Here is a 16,174-nt window from a genome sequence, read left to right as displayed (position 1 = left end):
AAAACATCTGGGGTGCCAAGGTTCGCCATCACTGGCCTAGGCTATAAGACTGCCAAGACCCTGAAACTGAGCTGCAGCACGGTGGCAAAGACCATACAGTGGTTTAACAGGACAGGTTCCACTCAAAACAGGCCTTGCCATGGTCAACCAAAGAAGTTGAGTGTGCATGCTCAGCATCATATCCAGAGGTTGTCTTTAATACACGTATGAGTGCTGCCAGCAGAGGTTGTTTGGGGGGTGGGGCGCGCGTGCCTGTCAGTACTCAGACCATACGCCACATCACATTGGTCTGCATGGCTGTAGTCTCAGAAGGAAGCCTCTTCTAAAAGATGCACAAGAAAGCCCGCAAACAGTTTGCTGAAGACAAGCAGACTAAGGACATGGATTACTGGAACCATGTCCTTTGGTCTTATGAAACCAAGATAAACCTATTTGGTTCAGATGGTGTCAAGCGTGTGTGGCGGCAACCAGGTGAGCAGTACAAAGACAAGTGTGTCTTGCCTAGTCAGGCATTGTGGTGGGACTGTCATGTCTGGGGCTGTGCACGAGTGCTGCAGGCACTGGGGAGCTACAGTTCATTGAGGGAACCATGAATGCCAACATGTAATGTGACATACTGAAGCAAAAGCATTATCCCCTCCCCTCAGAGACTGGGCTGCAGGGCAATATTCCAATATAAATGACCCCACACCTCCAAGACAACCACTGCCTTGCTAAAGAAGCTGAGGGTAAAGATGATGGATTGGCCAAGCATGTCTCCAGACCTAAACCCTATTGAGCATCTGTGGGGCAACCTCAAACAGAAGGTGGAGCGAAAGGTCTCTAACACCCATTAGCTCTGTGATGTTGTCATACTGGAATGGAAGAGGACTCCAGTGGCAACCTGCGAAGCTCTGGTCATCTCCATGCTCAAGAGGGTTAAGGCAGTGCTGGCAAATAATGGTGGCCACACAAAATAGACACTTTGGGCCCAATTTGGACATTTTCAAATAGGGGTGTACTCACTTTCTTGCCAGGAGTTTACACATTAATGGCTGTGTTATTTTAAGGGGACAGCAAATTTACAGTTATACAAGCTGTACGCTCACTACTTTTCATTGCAGCAAAGTGTAATTTTTTCAGTGTTGTCACATGAAAAGATAAAATATTTACAAAAGTGTGAGGGTGTACTCACTTTTGTGAGATACTGTACATCTGTTCATCCAGCCAGAACACCTGTAAGCACTTAACTTCTGGTACTCTGCCTCTGAACTTACCATTGACTACAAGCCCCCACCCTCATGTTATGGAAAAGAGAGGAAGCTGTTATGTAGTCCCAACACTCACTGTCCTACAGTCACAGTGCCTCTCACTACAGTTTGTACCCTGGAACACAGGAAGTGTGTTAATGGCAAAATTAACACGTTAACAAAATAAAAAAATAAAGTGTAAAAACAAGAAAACAAACGTAACCATCGCAACAAAGGATCAATAAGCTGTAACATCATCAATTTTCGATCTTGGGTTTATATACATTTTACGGACTAATGGGCACATGGTCAACCTCCCTGGACATGGCTGCAAGAAGAAATTTGATCCAAGACTGAACAGAAGGATAATAAGAATGGTAGACAGAGTCAAGGAAAACTTCGAAAAGATAACTGCTCAACGCCAAGATCAAGTACATCAGTGTCTGATCATAAAATGTTTTTGAACAGTAGTGGGCTCCAGGAAGGTAGAAGGACTCTACTGTTTAACCCCCCTGACGGTCTTCCCGAGTCTGGCTCGGGGTGGAATTTTTGTACCATTAGTGGTAACCCCGAGTCAGACTCGGGACTGCATCGCTGGATCCAGGAGGTTTACTTACCTTCTCCCTCGGATCCAGCGTTGTCTCCCCGCTGTACGAGCGAGCCGTGTCTCGCTCGATCTATTACGGAGCCGGTCTCCGTTCCCTGCGAGCGTTGCGACGCACGGGGATGGAGATCGGCGCCAAATTCAAAAAGTGAAACACACAGTATAATGTAATCTTACAGATTACATTGCTGTATGTAAATATTTCACATCCCCTTTGTCCCTAGTGGTCTGCCAAGTGTCCTGCATGCAGTTTTATATTATAAAAACTGTTCTTTATGCCTGGAAACTGGAGATTGCCCATAGCAACCAAAACTGTCCCTTTACATCAAAAATGGTTTTAGACCAGCTAGAAAATAGTGATAATAAATTGGAATCGCTCGCAGAATTGAGCGATAGCGATTTGTGGGGAGATCCGTCATCAAATACTGAAAAGTAATGACAGTCACAATTCTGCAACTGAGCAAATTTCAGTGTTTTTGATTTGATTACATTATTGAATAATTTTTATTATTGTTATATTATTATTTGGTACAATTTATAGTTATTTATTATATTATAATTTATGATTTCATTTTTCAAACTTTATTATACTCGGGATGTCTGCTAGACTCTGGTTTGGACAGATTTAAGAGAGTTATTCCTAAGAATTAAAGGACTACAATATAAAACGCCAAATTTTCATGCAAAATAATTGTACCGCTTTTAGCACCTAAAATCCGAAATAATCGTACCGCCAGGGAGGTTAAAGAAAAATTCTGGGCAGATGACAAAACTGGAGATTTTAGACAACTCAAATTCAGCTATGTTCACAGAAGAAGAAAAAATAGAATGGTTTCTAAAGTTAAAAAGTCCAGCCTGAGCTTTTTAGGCTGGGCTTCTCCTCTTGGTCACAGGAGTGCAATTTGTTTTGCACTCCTGTGCCCCATTTTCAGCAGAGAGTGGTTTGAAGTCAACTCTCCACTGTCACTGCCATCAGTCGAGGCAGCACATCATCCAGATTTTCCAAGTCTGGATCCACCAACTGCCTTGACTGATGGCAGTCTGAGTCGCCCGCTCCCTGTCCCTCCACAGCTCATCACTCCACAGCTCATCACTCCAATGAGCGTGGAGGATCAGAGCAGACAAGATGCTGACTGACGGGCAGCATGTCTCTGCTCGGGGTGGAGAACCGAGCCATTGGCAGTGGTCGGTGGCTCGGTTCTCAGTGCAGAGACAGCAGCAGCATCAGTCTGATCCTCCAACTATCGAGGGAAGTATGAATATTAAAAAAAAAAAAAAAGTTTTGCTTCTTTACCGCGAAAAAACCTTTCCATATTTGGAGACAATCTTTTTTGCTCTAGCCGTAGAGTGCCCCCTTGTCCTCTGTGATGACCTTAAAGTGAATATCTCAACACCAAGTTCACTATATGGACCACTATTGTATTTGTACATGTTGATCATATCCCCCCTTAATCTCCTCTGCTCAAGAGGGAATAGATTCAGTTCCTCTAATCTTTCCTCATAGCGGAGCTCCTCCATGATTCTTATTAGTTTTGTTGCCCTTCTTTGCACCATCTCCAGTTCCCAGGTAGGTTTACAAACGGAGATCTTTTGGGATTGATGACGTGACATGTACCTGGATAGAAAAATGGTTGCATTAGCGTGTCCAGAGATTGGTGATAAATGGCATATACTCTGAAAGGTCTGGAGTTGCGAGCGGTGTGCCCCAGGGCTCAATTTGGTTTAACTTGATGATCTGTGATAAATGATAAATGATCTAAAGGTTGGAATACTGTAAAAAGTTTAGCCTCGGTGGCTGCCAATGATACAAAGCAAAAATTCAAGTTACAATCCTTCATTGTAGCGTAATTGAATTGGAGAGAAACCAGAAAAGAGCAACAAAGCCAATAAGGGGGCCCAGTGAAGCAAGTCAAGAGTGTCCTGGAAGCCACACATCAAAACAGATCTGCTGCGATAGAGTGAATGGCAGTCTCAACTTTGACCATTGCCAGGCCACGTACACCCCACGGAGCTTAATAATGGGGGGGGGGGGGGGGGGGGATCATGTTGTGCAGCTTCTGGAACACATTTTGTTAACACGTTTGAAACAGATAAGCTTCTTGATCAGCTGGCATGCACAGTGGTGGGTGCAGGTTCAGCATTCCTTCATAGTCCGAGCTGCACACCACCTCTTTTCTTGGTCTGCAAAAAGGGGCTGGAGGACTTCAGTTATGAGGAACTTCAAGACATTAAGAGTCTCTTCTCCAGGGAGAATACGTTTTAAGAGACTGCAATATACAAATCTTTGGCGACTCTTAGATTGTGGAACCCCCTTCCACAGTTGGTGGCCTTAGTGGAGAGGAGTTTGTGAAAAAAAAAACAAAAAAAAAAAAAACACAAACTTTTAGAGGTGCTTCTCTGCAAAACAATGTCAAGTTGAACTGAAGTCTGGTTACTCATCCCTTACCAACTAGAACTATGTAAGAAGCCTCGTTGGAGCACTATAGATGTCGCCTGTCTGCAATGAATGCCTCTAAAGGCTGTGCAACTAAATATTTGGTTATGGGTCTCAATTTTTGTCAACATTTTCACTTAGTTCACTGTATAAAATATTCTGTTGAATCCAAAAATCAAAAGGCAAACTCTGATTTTCATTCAGTATAGAATTATGCATATCAATGTCTTGTGGAAGGGTAACCAGATCTCTCACAATATACACTGCCTTGAAAAAATATTTATACCCCTTGAAATTCTCATATTTTGTCGTGTTACAACCAAAAATGTATTTTATTGGGATTTTATGGGACAGATGGACACAAAGTGCCACATAAATTGTGACGTGGAAAGAAAATGATAAATTGTTTTCAATTTTTTACAAATAAAATAAGTAAAAAAAGTGTGGCATTTGTATTCAGCCCCTTTACCCCGATACCCCTAACTAAAATCTAGTGGAACCTATTGTCTTCAGAAGTCACCTAATTATTAAATTATGTCCACCTGTATGTAATTTAATCTCAGTATAAATACAGCTGTTCTGTGAAGCCCTCAGAAGTTTGTTAGAAAAACTTAGTGAACAAAAAGGCCAAAGAACACACCAGAGAGGTCAGGGATAAAGTTGTTGAGAGGTTTAAAGCAGGGTTAGGGAGAGAGATCTCCATCTCTATATCCCAAGCTTTGAACATCTCACAGAGCATTGTTCAATCCATCACCTGAAAATGGAGATTGTGAACCTCTGCATCAGTCTCAAGTCTTTTGCAGACTCGAACAGGTTTTCTTCTAAGATTGCCCTGTATTTGGCTCCATCCATCTTCCTATCAATTCTTCCAGCTTCCCTGTTCCCACTGACAAAAAGCATCTCCAAAACATGATGCTGCCACCCCCATGTTTCACGTGGGGATGGTGTGTTCAGGGTGACGTGTTGTGTTAGTTTTCTACCACACACACCACTGGCTGCTTCTGACGAATGCTCTCCTTGCCCAGCCTGTCAGTTTAGGTGGACAGCCATGTCCTGGTAGGATTGCAGTTGTGCCATACACTCCATTTACGGATGATGGATTGAACACTGCTCTGTGAGGTGTTCATAGCTTGAGGTTTTTTTTGTTTTGTTTTTTAACAACCTATCCCTGCTTTAAACTTCTCCACAACTTTATCCCTGACCTGTCTGGTGTGATCATTGGCCCTCATGGTGCTGTTTGTTCAATACGGTTCTCTAACAAATATGAGGGCTTCACAGAACAGCTGTATTTATACTGAGAATAAATGACATGTGGACTTTACCAATTAGGGGTCTTCTGAAAGCAATTTGTTCCAGTAGATTTTAGTAAGGGGTATCAGAGTAAAAGGGGGGGGGTGAATACAAATGCACACCACACTTTACAAATATGTAGTTGCAGCATTATGTTGTGGGGATGCTTTTCTTCAGCAGGGACAGGAAAGCTGGTCAGAATTGATAGGAAGATGGATGGAGCCAAATACAGGACAATTTTAAGAGCAAACCTGTTAGAGTCTGCAAAAGACTTGAGACTGGGGCAGAAGTTCACCATCCAGCAGGACAATGACCCTAAACATACAGCCAGAGGTACAGTGGGATGATTTAGATCAAAGCATATTCATGTGGTAGAATGGCCCAGTCAAAGTACAGACCTAAATCCAATTGAGAATCTGTGGCAAGACTTAAACATTGCTGTTCGCAGGCTTCCCATCCAATTTGAAAGAGCTTGATTTTTTTATTATTTTTTGCAAAGAATGGGCAAAAATGTCACTCTAGATGTGCAAAGCTGGTAGAGACATACCCAAAAAGACATGCAGCTGTGACTGCATTGAAAAGGTGGTTCTCCAATGTATCAACGCAAGGGGGCTGAATACAAAATGCACGCCGCACTTTAGATATTATCATGTATTTTATTATTGGGTTTTTTTTTAGCGCTACACCTCTCTTTATATTATTATCCCTTACACTTCATGTGCCACTCTGTGTTGGTCCATCACCTAAAATCCCAGAAACTAACATTTCCATTTTGGTTGTAACATAACAAAATGTGGAAAATTGAGGGGTGTGAATACTTTTTCCAAGACACTGTATACAGTACATTTATTTTTAATTGATATTTTGGAGGACACCCAAGCCCAAAGTTGAGAGATCAAAGAATTGGAGTTTCATCACTACTAACAATATTTAAAGCGGAACCATTTTATTCAAAAGCAAAATAAAAAAGTTAGCCAAGTTAAAAGATAAAATAAATACAGCTTAATGCTGGGTTCACACTGCTGCGGGGGGAGATCCGGATGTGATTCGCACCCGCACTGCAGTGCAAATCACATCCGATCTCCGTAGCGATGCGAGTTCAGCCATACAGATAGTATGGCTGAATTCGCAGCGCTCCCGCAGCAAACTCGCACGGGACCCTTTTTTTGGTCCGCAACAGAATCGGATCGCATGGGGGTTCACACCATGCGATCCGATTCCTGTGCGAGTCGGCAGATCGCACTGCGATATGCGGACGGATCTGGGGGTGTCATTAACATAACATTGACACTCCCAGCCGTCCGCATAGGGCAGTGTGAACTGCCGGCGGGAGGTGTGCGATGCGGGAAAACGCTGCGGATTCGCGGCGTTCCCGCATCGCAGCGGTGTGAACCCGGCCTTAGCCGTAATATTTACCTTGGATCCAAAGATTGCCCCTGCGGTACTATCTTCCTGCTGCTAGATGCCTTTAAATCGGCTGGCCAGTAGGATACCCATTTCCTCTAAACCCTGTTCATAATGGCATCACCAAGATATCATAATTTCAGTCACTCTGCTTTCTTACGAGTAGCACGTTTCTCCTCAGCATTCAAACTGATTGGCTTCTTGTGCTACAACTTGTTCTCATACTCCAACTCTGCTATAAAAAGGGACTGTAAAAGGCTGATACCAAGTGCGTATGAGGGCATTGCTTGTACTTCTTGAAAGACATACCCAATAATGACAGAGCTACAATGATTTGTATCTTGTATATCTGCCTTTTATTTAAATACACCTACACTGTCAGCCATACACATTTATACCCATCTCTGTAGGCTTTGGGGAAAAAAAAAAAAAAAAAAAAAATAAAAAAAACACACCTTCCAATATCATAGGCAAACTTTACCAAACAAGTCTTGTTTCCAACTTCCAGGTCTGTTTCCTGCCGTAGTATAGTAAAGCTCAAGAACAGCTCACCCACAGCAAATCAGGATATAAGCACAGTGCCAGGCCATGCTGCTGGAAATAGGACTTCAGTAAAAGTTAAACCATTGCATTCTATGAAATTAAAATGCCAGACAAGTACAAACGCACGGTTCATAGTGAGTGTGCAACTATATCGTTACATAGTTAGTCTGGTTGAAAAAAAAAAAAAAAGCAAAAAAAAATATAAAAAAAAAACCAAGTCCATCTAGTCAACCCACAGGAGGAAAGAGGGGAAAAAAAAACCCACGCAGACCAGATTTACTTTTAGATATGCACTTAAAGCGGGAGTCCGCATTTTTTTATTTTTTTTTTAAAGCCAGCAGCTACAAATACTGCAGCTGCTGACTTTTAAAATAGTGACACTTACCTGTCCAGCGCGCCCGCGATGTCGGCACCCGAAGCCGATCTCTAGATCGTCTTGTCGGGTGCTGCCGCCGCCATCTTGGGTATGGGAAACAGGAAATGGAGCCTTTCGGCTTCATTTCCCGGTTCCCTACTGCGCATGCGCGAATCGCGCTGCGCAATAAGGATGGTCCCCGCTGCCTCTGGGATCTGTATGTTTCCCAGCAGGCAGCGGGGCACTTGCGGAAAGGGGCGGGCACTTGCGGAAAGGGGCGTAATCTACGCCCCTTTCCGCAGAGAGCTATCCCGGAAGTGGGTGCAGAATACCTGTATTGTACAGGTATCTGCACCCCCCTCCCCCCTGAAAGGTGCCAATTGTGGCGCCGGAGGGGGGGGAGGGTTCCGATGAGCGGAGGTCCACTTTAGGGTGGACCTCCGCTTTAAACACACACATTTATACAGATACAGACTTGAATCACATTAAATCAACCTATAAACAGATTTTTTTTAAATGGCCCTTTCTGATTAGAGATGAATCAGGCAGAGTAATGTGTAAAAAAGCACCTGCACTGGGCATTAATTCTAGTTGAAATATTTAGAGTTGCCAATTCATCTTCTAAGCAGTTTCCTTGGGAGCCAATTTACAATGCAATGCGAGAAGCACAACAGCAAATAATTTACCTCTCGGAATACCAACTTTTAGATCAGGAATAAGAAAAAAAAAACCCTACTTGGTCTGACAGCGGAACGTTTCTGCTACCAAACATCTATCCACTAAAACCATTTAATGCCACCTGCTTCTCTTCCATTTACTAAAGTACAAAGCATGTCGTAGCTTTACCAAAGCAGAACTAAAGTCACCTTCCCTGTAGCAATGAAACAAGTCCCCTCCCAGATGCCAGCATCTTCACTGGTCTTCTCCCAGGTTTGGCATCTTTGGCTATTTTTATTGGCTGCCCAGGAAGGACATGACCCCCACCTAATCGGCAAGAACTGAATAAATTCCAGAGCAAGGGGGTGGCGAGTATGTACACTGAGCTGTGTAACTTTCTGTACATTTTACAGAAGTTTGCACACAGGAAAGTAAAAATAAATTCATTTATTGCAAAAGGGGCATTACTATCATTACTAAAACTGATTTTTTTTTTTTTTTTAAACAAGAACATACTGAACAAAATGTGCAGTCTAAAGCAGGCCATAGATAAGTCAGTATTTTGATCACCCAGCTAGCTGATTTTTTTTTTTTTGGAACAGATTCCCCTATCCACATATTCAAGGTGAACCATCCCAACTGCACTACTGTATGCTGACAGCAGGGACTCCCCCGTCGTCAGAATATACCGATCTGAGCTGCAATGCTGACCAAAGCATAGTCTTCCAACAAGCCAGTTCAAAGAGCAATCGGTCCTCAGAATGACTGCTCTCAAACGAGAACTACCATTGATGAATAGGAATTTTGCAGGTACCTGCTGAATGGGCCAAAGTTCAATCCATCTATGGGCAGCGTAAAGCTGTAAGACTATACAAGTTTTGACACACTGATAAGATTGGTTTACATCCACTTCAGTGCAATCACTAACACATGAGATGCTAAAGCTTGCCTGGGGGTGGGGGAAAGATTACAAGTTCAGGCTCCAGTACCACTAGTATACCAGCATCTTCCTCAGGTCAGGCCACTGACATTACCCTACTGGAGCTGCATCATCCAGAACCCAACTTATCTTATCACGCCAAGAATGAACAGTGATATACATTGCATAGCACATACCATAAACAGTACTAGATTGGACTTTGCATGTTTAGTCTGCCAAAGAAGAAAAATGAAACTCCTAAACAGTTTAAATATCAAAAAACGACTACCACTTTAAAGTTCCCCTGTCAGGGTCCCTGCAATAGATCTGGCTGTCTGTCTATCTTCCTTCTGTCTAAGCACTGAAAAAAAAAAAAAAAAAAAAAAAAAAAAAAAAAAAAAAAAGATTTAGACACGCATTCAAAGCCACCTCTCCTCTGTGCAATCCCTGTTAGGATAGCTTTTTAGAGACAACTGACAGTGAGAAAGCAATGCAACACCTCCTCACCACCTGTTTTAACCTAATTTTTGCTGATAAATGTGCCCCAATCGCATGCTTTGTGCATGGTTGTGGGGTGTGTCCAGCGCTACTAGGAGGTCGACCGATATATCGGCCGATATTTGCCGTTTTTTAAATAATCGGCATCGGCCGATTGTGCTGATAAAAAGCCGATTCTACAGGGGGACTTTGAAATGACTTCTGTAAGAAGTCAGTGTAAGTTGCCTGAGTCGTCATAGCAACACTTTCCTCCTCTCTGGGCAGTCTGCCAAGAAAAGAACTAAATGATACAATGTTTACACTTCTGAATGAATGAAGTCATCTCAGTGTGTAGAAGTTCTCAGTTTAACCATTTAAAGCGGAGGTCCACCCTAAAATGGACCTCCGCTCATCGGAATCCCCCCCCCCCCCCAACTGCACCCACTTCCGGGCTAGCTCTCTGCGGAAAGGGGCGTACGTTACGCCCCTTTCCGCAAGCGCCTGCCCCCTTCAGCAAGTGCCCCGCTGCCTGCTGGGAAACACACAGCTCCCAGAGGCAGCGGGGACCGTCTGAATTGCGCTGCGCGGCTCGCGCAGTAGGGAACCGGGAAATGAAGCCGAAAGGCTCCATTTCCTGATTCCCATACCCAAGATGGCGGCGGCAGGACCCGCCAGACGAGCGAGCGATCGGCTTCGGGTGCCGACATCGCGGGCGCGCTGGACAGGTAAGTGTCACTATTTAAAAGTCAGCAGCTGCAGTATTTGTAGCTGCTGGCTTTAAAAAAAAACGCGGAGTCCCAGTGGACTCCCGCTTTAAAAACTAAATCTTTTCTGACACTTTTTGCTTACAAGTAAAAATCCTGTATTTTCTGCCAGAAAATCACTTAGACCCCCCAAAAATTATATATATTTTTTTAGCAGAGATCCTAGGGAATAAAATAGCGGTTGTTGCAATATTTTATGTCACACGGCATTTGCACAGAGGTCTTTCAAATGCATTTTTTTGGGAAAAAAAATACACCATTTAAAAAATAAAAACAGTAAAGTTAGCCCATTTTTTTTTTTTTGTCCAAAAGTTTTGACTACCTGTTTTTATTTAATATATAGGTTTTTTTTTTTTTTTTATCTAGATCATACATACAAGTAAACTGATTGGAGGTTTGTTTTGTTTAATAAATGTTTAAATGTAAGAAATTTTCTGTATCACTTATGAAGGCTGCTTTCACACTGGAGCGGACAGGCGTTGATGGTAAAACGCAAGTTTTAGCGGCTCTTTACCATCATTTTAGCGGTGCTATTTGGCTGCTAGTGGGGCACATATAACCCAGCTAGCGGCCAAGGAAGAGGTTAAATGCGCCCATGAAGCACCGCTGCCAAATCGCATTGCATGCGCTTCGGCAGCCGTGCCCATTCATATCAATGGGCAGGAGTGGTGGAGGAGCGGTATACACCACTCCAAACGTGCTGCTTGCAGGACTTTTTTTTTTTTAAGATCCTGCCAGCGCATCGCCTCAGTGTGAAAGCACTCTGTCTTTCACACAGACTGCAGGGGAGCCATTTTGCAGGCACTTTACAGGCGCTATTTTTAGCCCAAAAGCGCCTTAAAAAAACGCCCCAGTGGGAAAGGTGTGTTAGATCAAGGGGGATTAAAAATAAATAAAATAAAATCGGCCTAACATATCGGCCCAAAAAAATCAGCATCGTATATCGGCTATCGGCCGCCATGATTTCTAAATATCGGCATCGGCCAGAGAAAAACCCATATCGGTCGACCTCTAAGCGCTACTCTGTTCGGTGAGCTTGCCAACTGCCAGTCGCAATGTGTTGATATTTAGTTGGGGTAGTCTTTGCCAATGGGCATGAAGTGAAGCACCCACATGTAAACAAAACACATTCCAAGCAATGTGCAACTTAATTGGAGAGGGGCGCTGTTAAAAAAAATGTGTCTCAACGCCTCCCCCACCCCAAAACCATGCAAAACATCCAAACACTCATAGAAGTCTGGCATGCCAAAGTTATGAAGCCTGCAGCATTGGAAAGAGGATCCGTAGGGGACCAGGACCACCAGGGCAAAGAAAATATGAATGTTCTGCTATTGCAAGGCCTTGTAGCCACATGTTTTTAACCTGAAAAGGTTGCTGTCATTTAAAGCCCAACTTCAAGAAAAATACATTTAAATAGTAAATTGTGCATCAATTGCATTGTTTCCTCAGCCTTGCTTCCAAACACCTCGTCCTAGGCAATCCTGCAGCATAACAAAGTCAGTGTCCTCTATAAACAAAGCTAATATCTTGCCCTGGGGACCAGGTATTTACCTCATTATCTTCTTGAGCACTAATCCTCTCACTGACCTCCTGAGTTCTGTCTTTGAGAGGATCTGGCTGCTGAAAGTGTTCTCTACATCAAGCAGGCAGTGATGTGGACACCCAAAGAAAGACCAGAAAGTAAACAGAAGCTCATGTGGTCAGTTAAGTAAAATTAGCATTTTGCTTTTTTTTTCCCTTCTTACCAATTAAAGAGGAGTTGTTATGCTGTAGTTGAGCTTTAAAAATGGTAGATTTTACATTTTAATGCAGTCTATGCATTGAGGTAGAAAAAAAAAAAAAAAAAAAAAAAAACACTTCTGTTGCAAAGGACCTTGATACTTACCTGAGCCCAATCTTGATCCAGCAATGTGAATGAGAGTATTGGCTCGCCCAGTTCTTTCCCTCCGCACAGGGCATATAACAAAGTCACTGGCGCCTGCTAATCCAATCCTATGTTGACAGAGCTGGGCTGAGCCCTGGAGATCTGTGTAAATTGCCATGGAGCGGCTCAGAAGCGAGCCTGCCCATAGAAAGTTGTATTCTAGACGGGCACTCAGTGTAGCGGGTTGAAGAGACAGGAGTGCCAGCATGGGACACCAAAAGAGGAGTATCAGGGCTGTTCTGTGCAAAACTACTGCACATAGCATGCAAGTATGCAAGTATAACATGATTATGGAAAAAAAAAAAAAAACACATAGAACCTTTGCAATTTAAACTTCAAATGTAGTTCTAAACTGTTTTACATTTAGAGTTTTTAATCAAAAAAATAAATCCTAGTGATCCCTCCACATAAAAAATAAAAAAAAGGTACACAACTGTTCAAGGTGACAACGCTCTGCCCAGGCTCCCACTTGTTTTCCTACACTATCACCCTGTAACACTCTCCCAGTGGGGACTACAAGTGACTGTGCCCACACTAAAAAGGGCATTGTCTACCTTCTATAAAGCCACCCCAGTGTAGATGTGAAGAGGCTGCAGGAGATCAGCAACACTGCAAAGGATGAAAAGACATGTACGCCTCAAGTTCAATTACGCAGAATAAGAGAAAAATAAAAAAGGGGGGGGGGGGGAGAGGATTATTACCTAAACCAATTACTACAAAGATTTGGATTTCCATGTTCTAGCTTTCAGTTGTTGTTTAGGAGTTGTATTTTATAAGTCAGCCCCACAGACTAGAGGTGAGAAAATCGCACACACATTACATGAAATCCTGACAGATGGCAGTTGGTTGAGAAGCGCATTAGACAGAACACGATGTGCACACAGCCAGCGCCGAGTCTGCTCCGGCCTCTTCCTACCTTTGTACAGATTGGTGACAGCTGTAGCAGCGTTCTGGAAAGGAGCCCACAGTGACATTCCTTGTTGCTGACAGACACGATCTGTAAAGAAGACACAAGGCACTGACGTGAATACAAACAGAAGTCCGGACTCCTCTGCCGGCACCATCGGCCATATTCGCCGACTTCGCCATTTTGACCAGACCCAACGTTCCAATCCCGTAAATAACCGGCTGCCAATTAGTCACAATAAAAGGCTGCAGCGCCATTTTGTTTTCGGCTGAACAGCCCTAATCCCCCGTCTTTCCGCCGCGGATCGGACTGTCGCTGGCTCCTTCCGGCCGTCTAGGGGCATCATCGGGAGCCGGGAGTAAACACAGCTGTCATGACGGAAGGGCGTCCCTGGTGGGCGATGCGGTCAATGACACCCCCGGGGCTGATAGGGAGCGCTGAACACGCCCCGAGCGCACACACATAGGTGGAGCGCAAAACACACAAGAAGGCCAATAACACTCTTCACAGGTTGCTATGGGTTACATCCCTCGGCCTATACAAATCGAGGGTCAGAGGGCGGGGCTAAATGCAGCTACTTCGGTACGGTGTTCCGCCATTTTGATTTTTTTGGCCCCAGTGTTCCCCAGCCCCCTCCCCGCTCCCCACCCGGTTCTGACCTTTGTAAAGCTGGGCCACGGCCGTGGCGGAGTTCTGGAAGAGATGCCAGAGCTTCTGCTGACTCTGCTCGGCCTCCTCCTCTATGGGCTCCTCCTGCTCGGCCTCAGCCAGACACTGGCGCTCCCATTTAGTGAACCAATGTTCGGGTCCGTGCTCCTGAATCTCGGCCTCACCCTCTTCTTTTTTCTCCTCCATTCTCCTCCACTCGGGCTCTTTCCTCCCTCCGCCCGTCCTCTTGGAGGCGTCCCCTCCTCCCTGATTAAATCCTAGTTCCGTAGCTGCGCTCGGCGTATCGATGCTCCGGCCTGAGGGAAAAGGCCGCCTTCTGTGCACCCCGGACACCTACTTCACCCCCATGGCTCCTCCATCCTGAGCTAAACAAACTGCATCTCTGACGCCACTGCCCTGACGCGAATAGCTAGCTCGGCACAACTTGCTAGCTGCCCGGCGCCGCCTACTACCGACTTGTTCCTCACACAGCTTCCGAGGGAACCGCCCACCGCCGCCTCGGACCCCTACGATTCGTCCAAATGACCCTGGCGAACTTTTGTTCTCGATTACTATTGGCGCCTCCCGCTGTATCTCAAGAACGTCACGCGTTGTGGGGGTTTAGCTCAAGTTTGGTTGGCAGGCGCGGAGAACAAATGTTACACGCGTGCGCAGATGACTGAGCCAGTATGGTGCTGTTAGGGACTGGGATTATTCCTGACAATAGTGAAATTCAAAAGAAACACTGTCGGGTAGATATTTGTACAAGACACGACAATTATTAATAATAATATTTTTATATGTGTTCTGTTTTGAGTAGTAAGTAGCATATTATTATGCTGAGGATGAAATTGTGAAAAATAAATATTTTCAACAGTATCAGTTACAGTAAAACCAAAAGGCAAACCTTTTTCATTGTAGACAGAAGAGGGGGGGGGGGGGATTATAACCCCTGTCAGTTTTTGTTTTTCTTTCTCTGCCATATGTGTCTCATTGGGGAGATTTCCCTTCACTTCCTGTCCCATAGCTAAACCAGGAAGTAAGAGAAAATCCCCCAAAGTGAAGGAACCAGGGTCACCAGAACTAGTGTCTCCATTGGACGATTTGCTATGTATTATTGTTCTGGGGACAAGCCAAAATTTTGGATTTTCTTTGGCTTTTAATGATAAAAATAAACAAGATAATTAGAGAAGGCGAATTGCCATATTGGGGTACAGACAACAATAATCCTGACAGATGTCCTATTCTATTCTTTCTTCACTCTAGCCACAAAAAAAAAAAAAAAAAAAAAAAAAAAAAAGAGGTTTACTGGATATAAACCCTCTCCTATACCCAATGAAGGGAAAAGCCTCAGATGATGTACAGAGATGAAATGAAACAAATCCTCCTACATACGTTTTACAGACTGCACATAGGTACATACTTTCAGAGCTGTGCTGTGAATAGACCAGCTCTCTGCTAATCTACTTATAGCACCCTCCCTGACACAAAATTTCAGACTGCTTTGTGATTGTCAGATGTCATCATGCTGATAACAGAAGAAAGGAGCAGGAGAAAGCCACGGGACTTACTGCATGACTAATGCCGATGCGGCTCACAGCAGTGGTCCTGTGTGTCCTGGTTCACCGTTTTACGTCTGATTTCAGCCTACATTTTCGGCTGCATTCAGACCTGGAATGGACCAAATGCCGCAAAGGGCTCCTGTGCAAATTCGCACCAGAGCAACATCGTAGATAGGTGAACTGGCTTCATAGAGAGCCAGTCACAACCTCCTGCTATTGCAAATTGGATGTGGGCAATTCATAATAGTGTGAACCCAGCCTGAAGAGAGAAGAAAACTGCAGATATGTGCCCAGCTCAAATTTAATGAATGGGATTTACATCCATTTTGGCAATATTTAAAAAATCTGTTAAAGGCCGCGCTTAGGTCAGCAATCTCGGTTGCAGCCTCCCCTAAACATAAAGCTCCCCTACCAGAGTCTTACATAGAAGGATTATACAACAAATGGGGTCAGTGGC

General features: G+C 44.1%; 1 protein-coding gene across 1 annotated transcript in view; it reads right to left on the bottom strand.

The window, feature by feature from the left end:
• The window catches only part of HAPSTR1 (HUWE1 associated protein modifying stress responses), a 28,174-nt gene extending 13,540 nt beyond the window's left edge, over positions 1–14,634 (bottom strand). Inside the window, exons 1-2 of the mRNA XM_077448851.1 lie at positions 14,167–14,634; positions 13,517–13,597 (exon numbers count right to left, since the gene is read on the bottom strand). Coding sequence (XP_077304977.1) covers positions 13,517–13,597; positions 14,167–14,362 — 277 coding nt within the window. The 5' untranslated portion in view covers positions 14,363–14,634. The remainder of the gene's footprint in view (positions 1–13,516; positions 13,598–14,166) is intronic.
• Positions 14,635–16,174: the final 1,540 nt, after the last annotated feature.

This window comes from Lithobates pipiens, unplaced genomic scaffold (assembly GCF_037356315.1).
Source record: "Lithobates pipiens isolate NorthernLeopardFrog02 unplaced genomic scaffold, aLitPip1_a1.2 Scaffold_22, whole genome shotgun sequence".
Taxonomy (NCBI): domain Eukaryota; kingdom Metazoa; phylum Chordata; class Amphibia; order Anura; family Ranidae; genus Lithobates; species Lithobates pipiens.
This window is presented reverse-complemented; position numbering and strand designations above follow the sequence as displayed.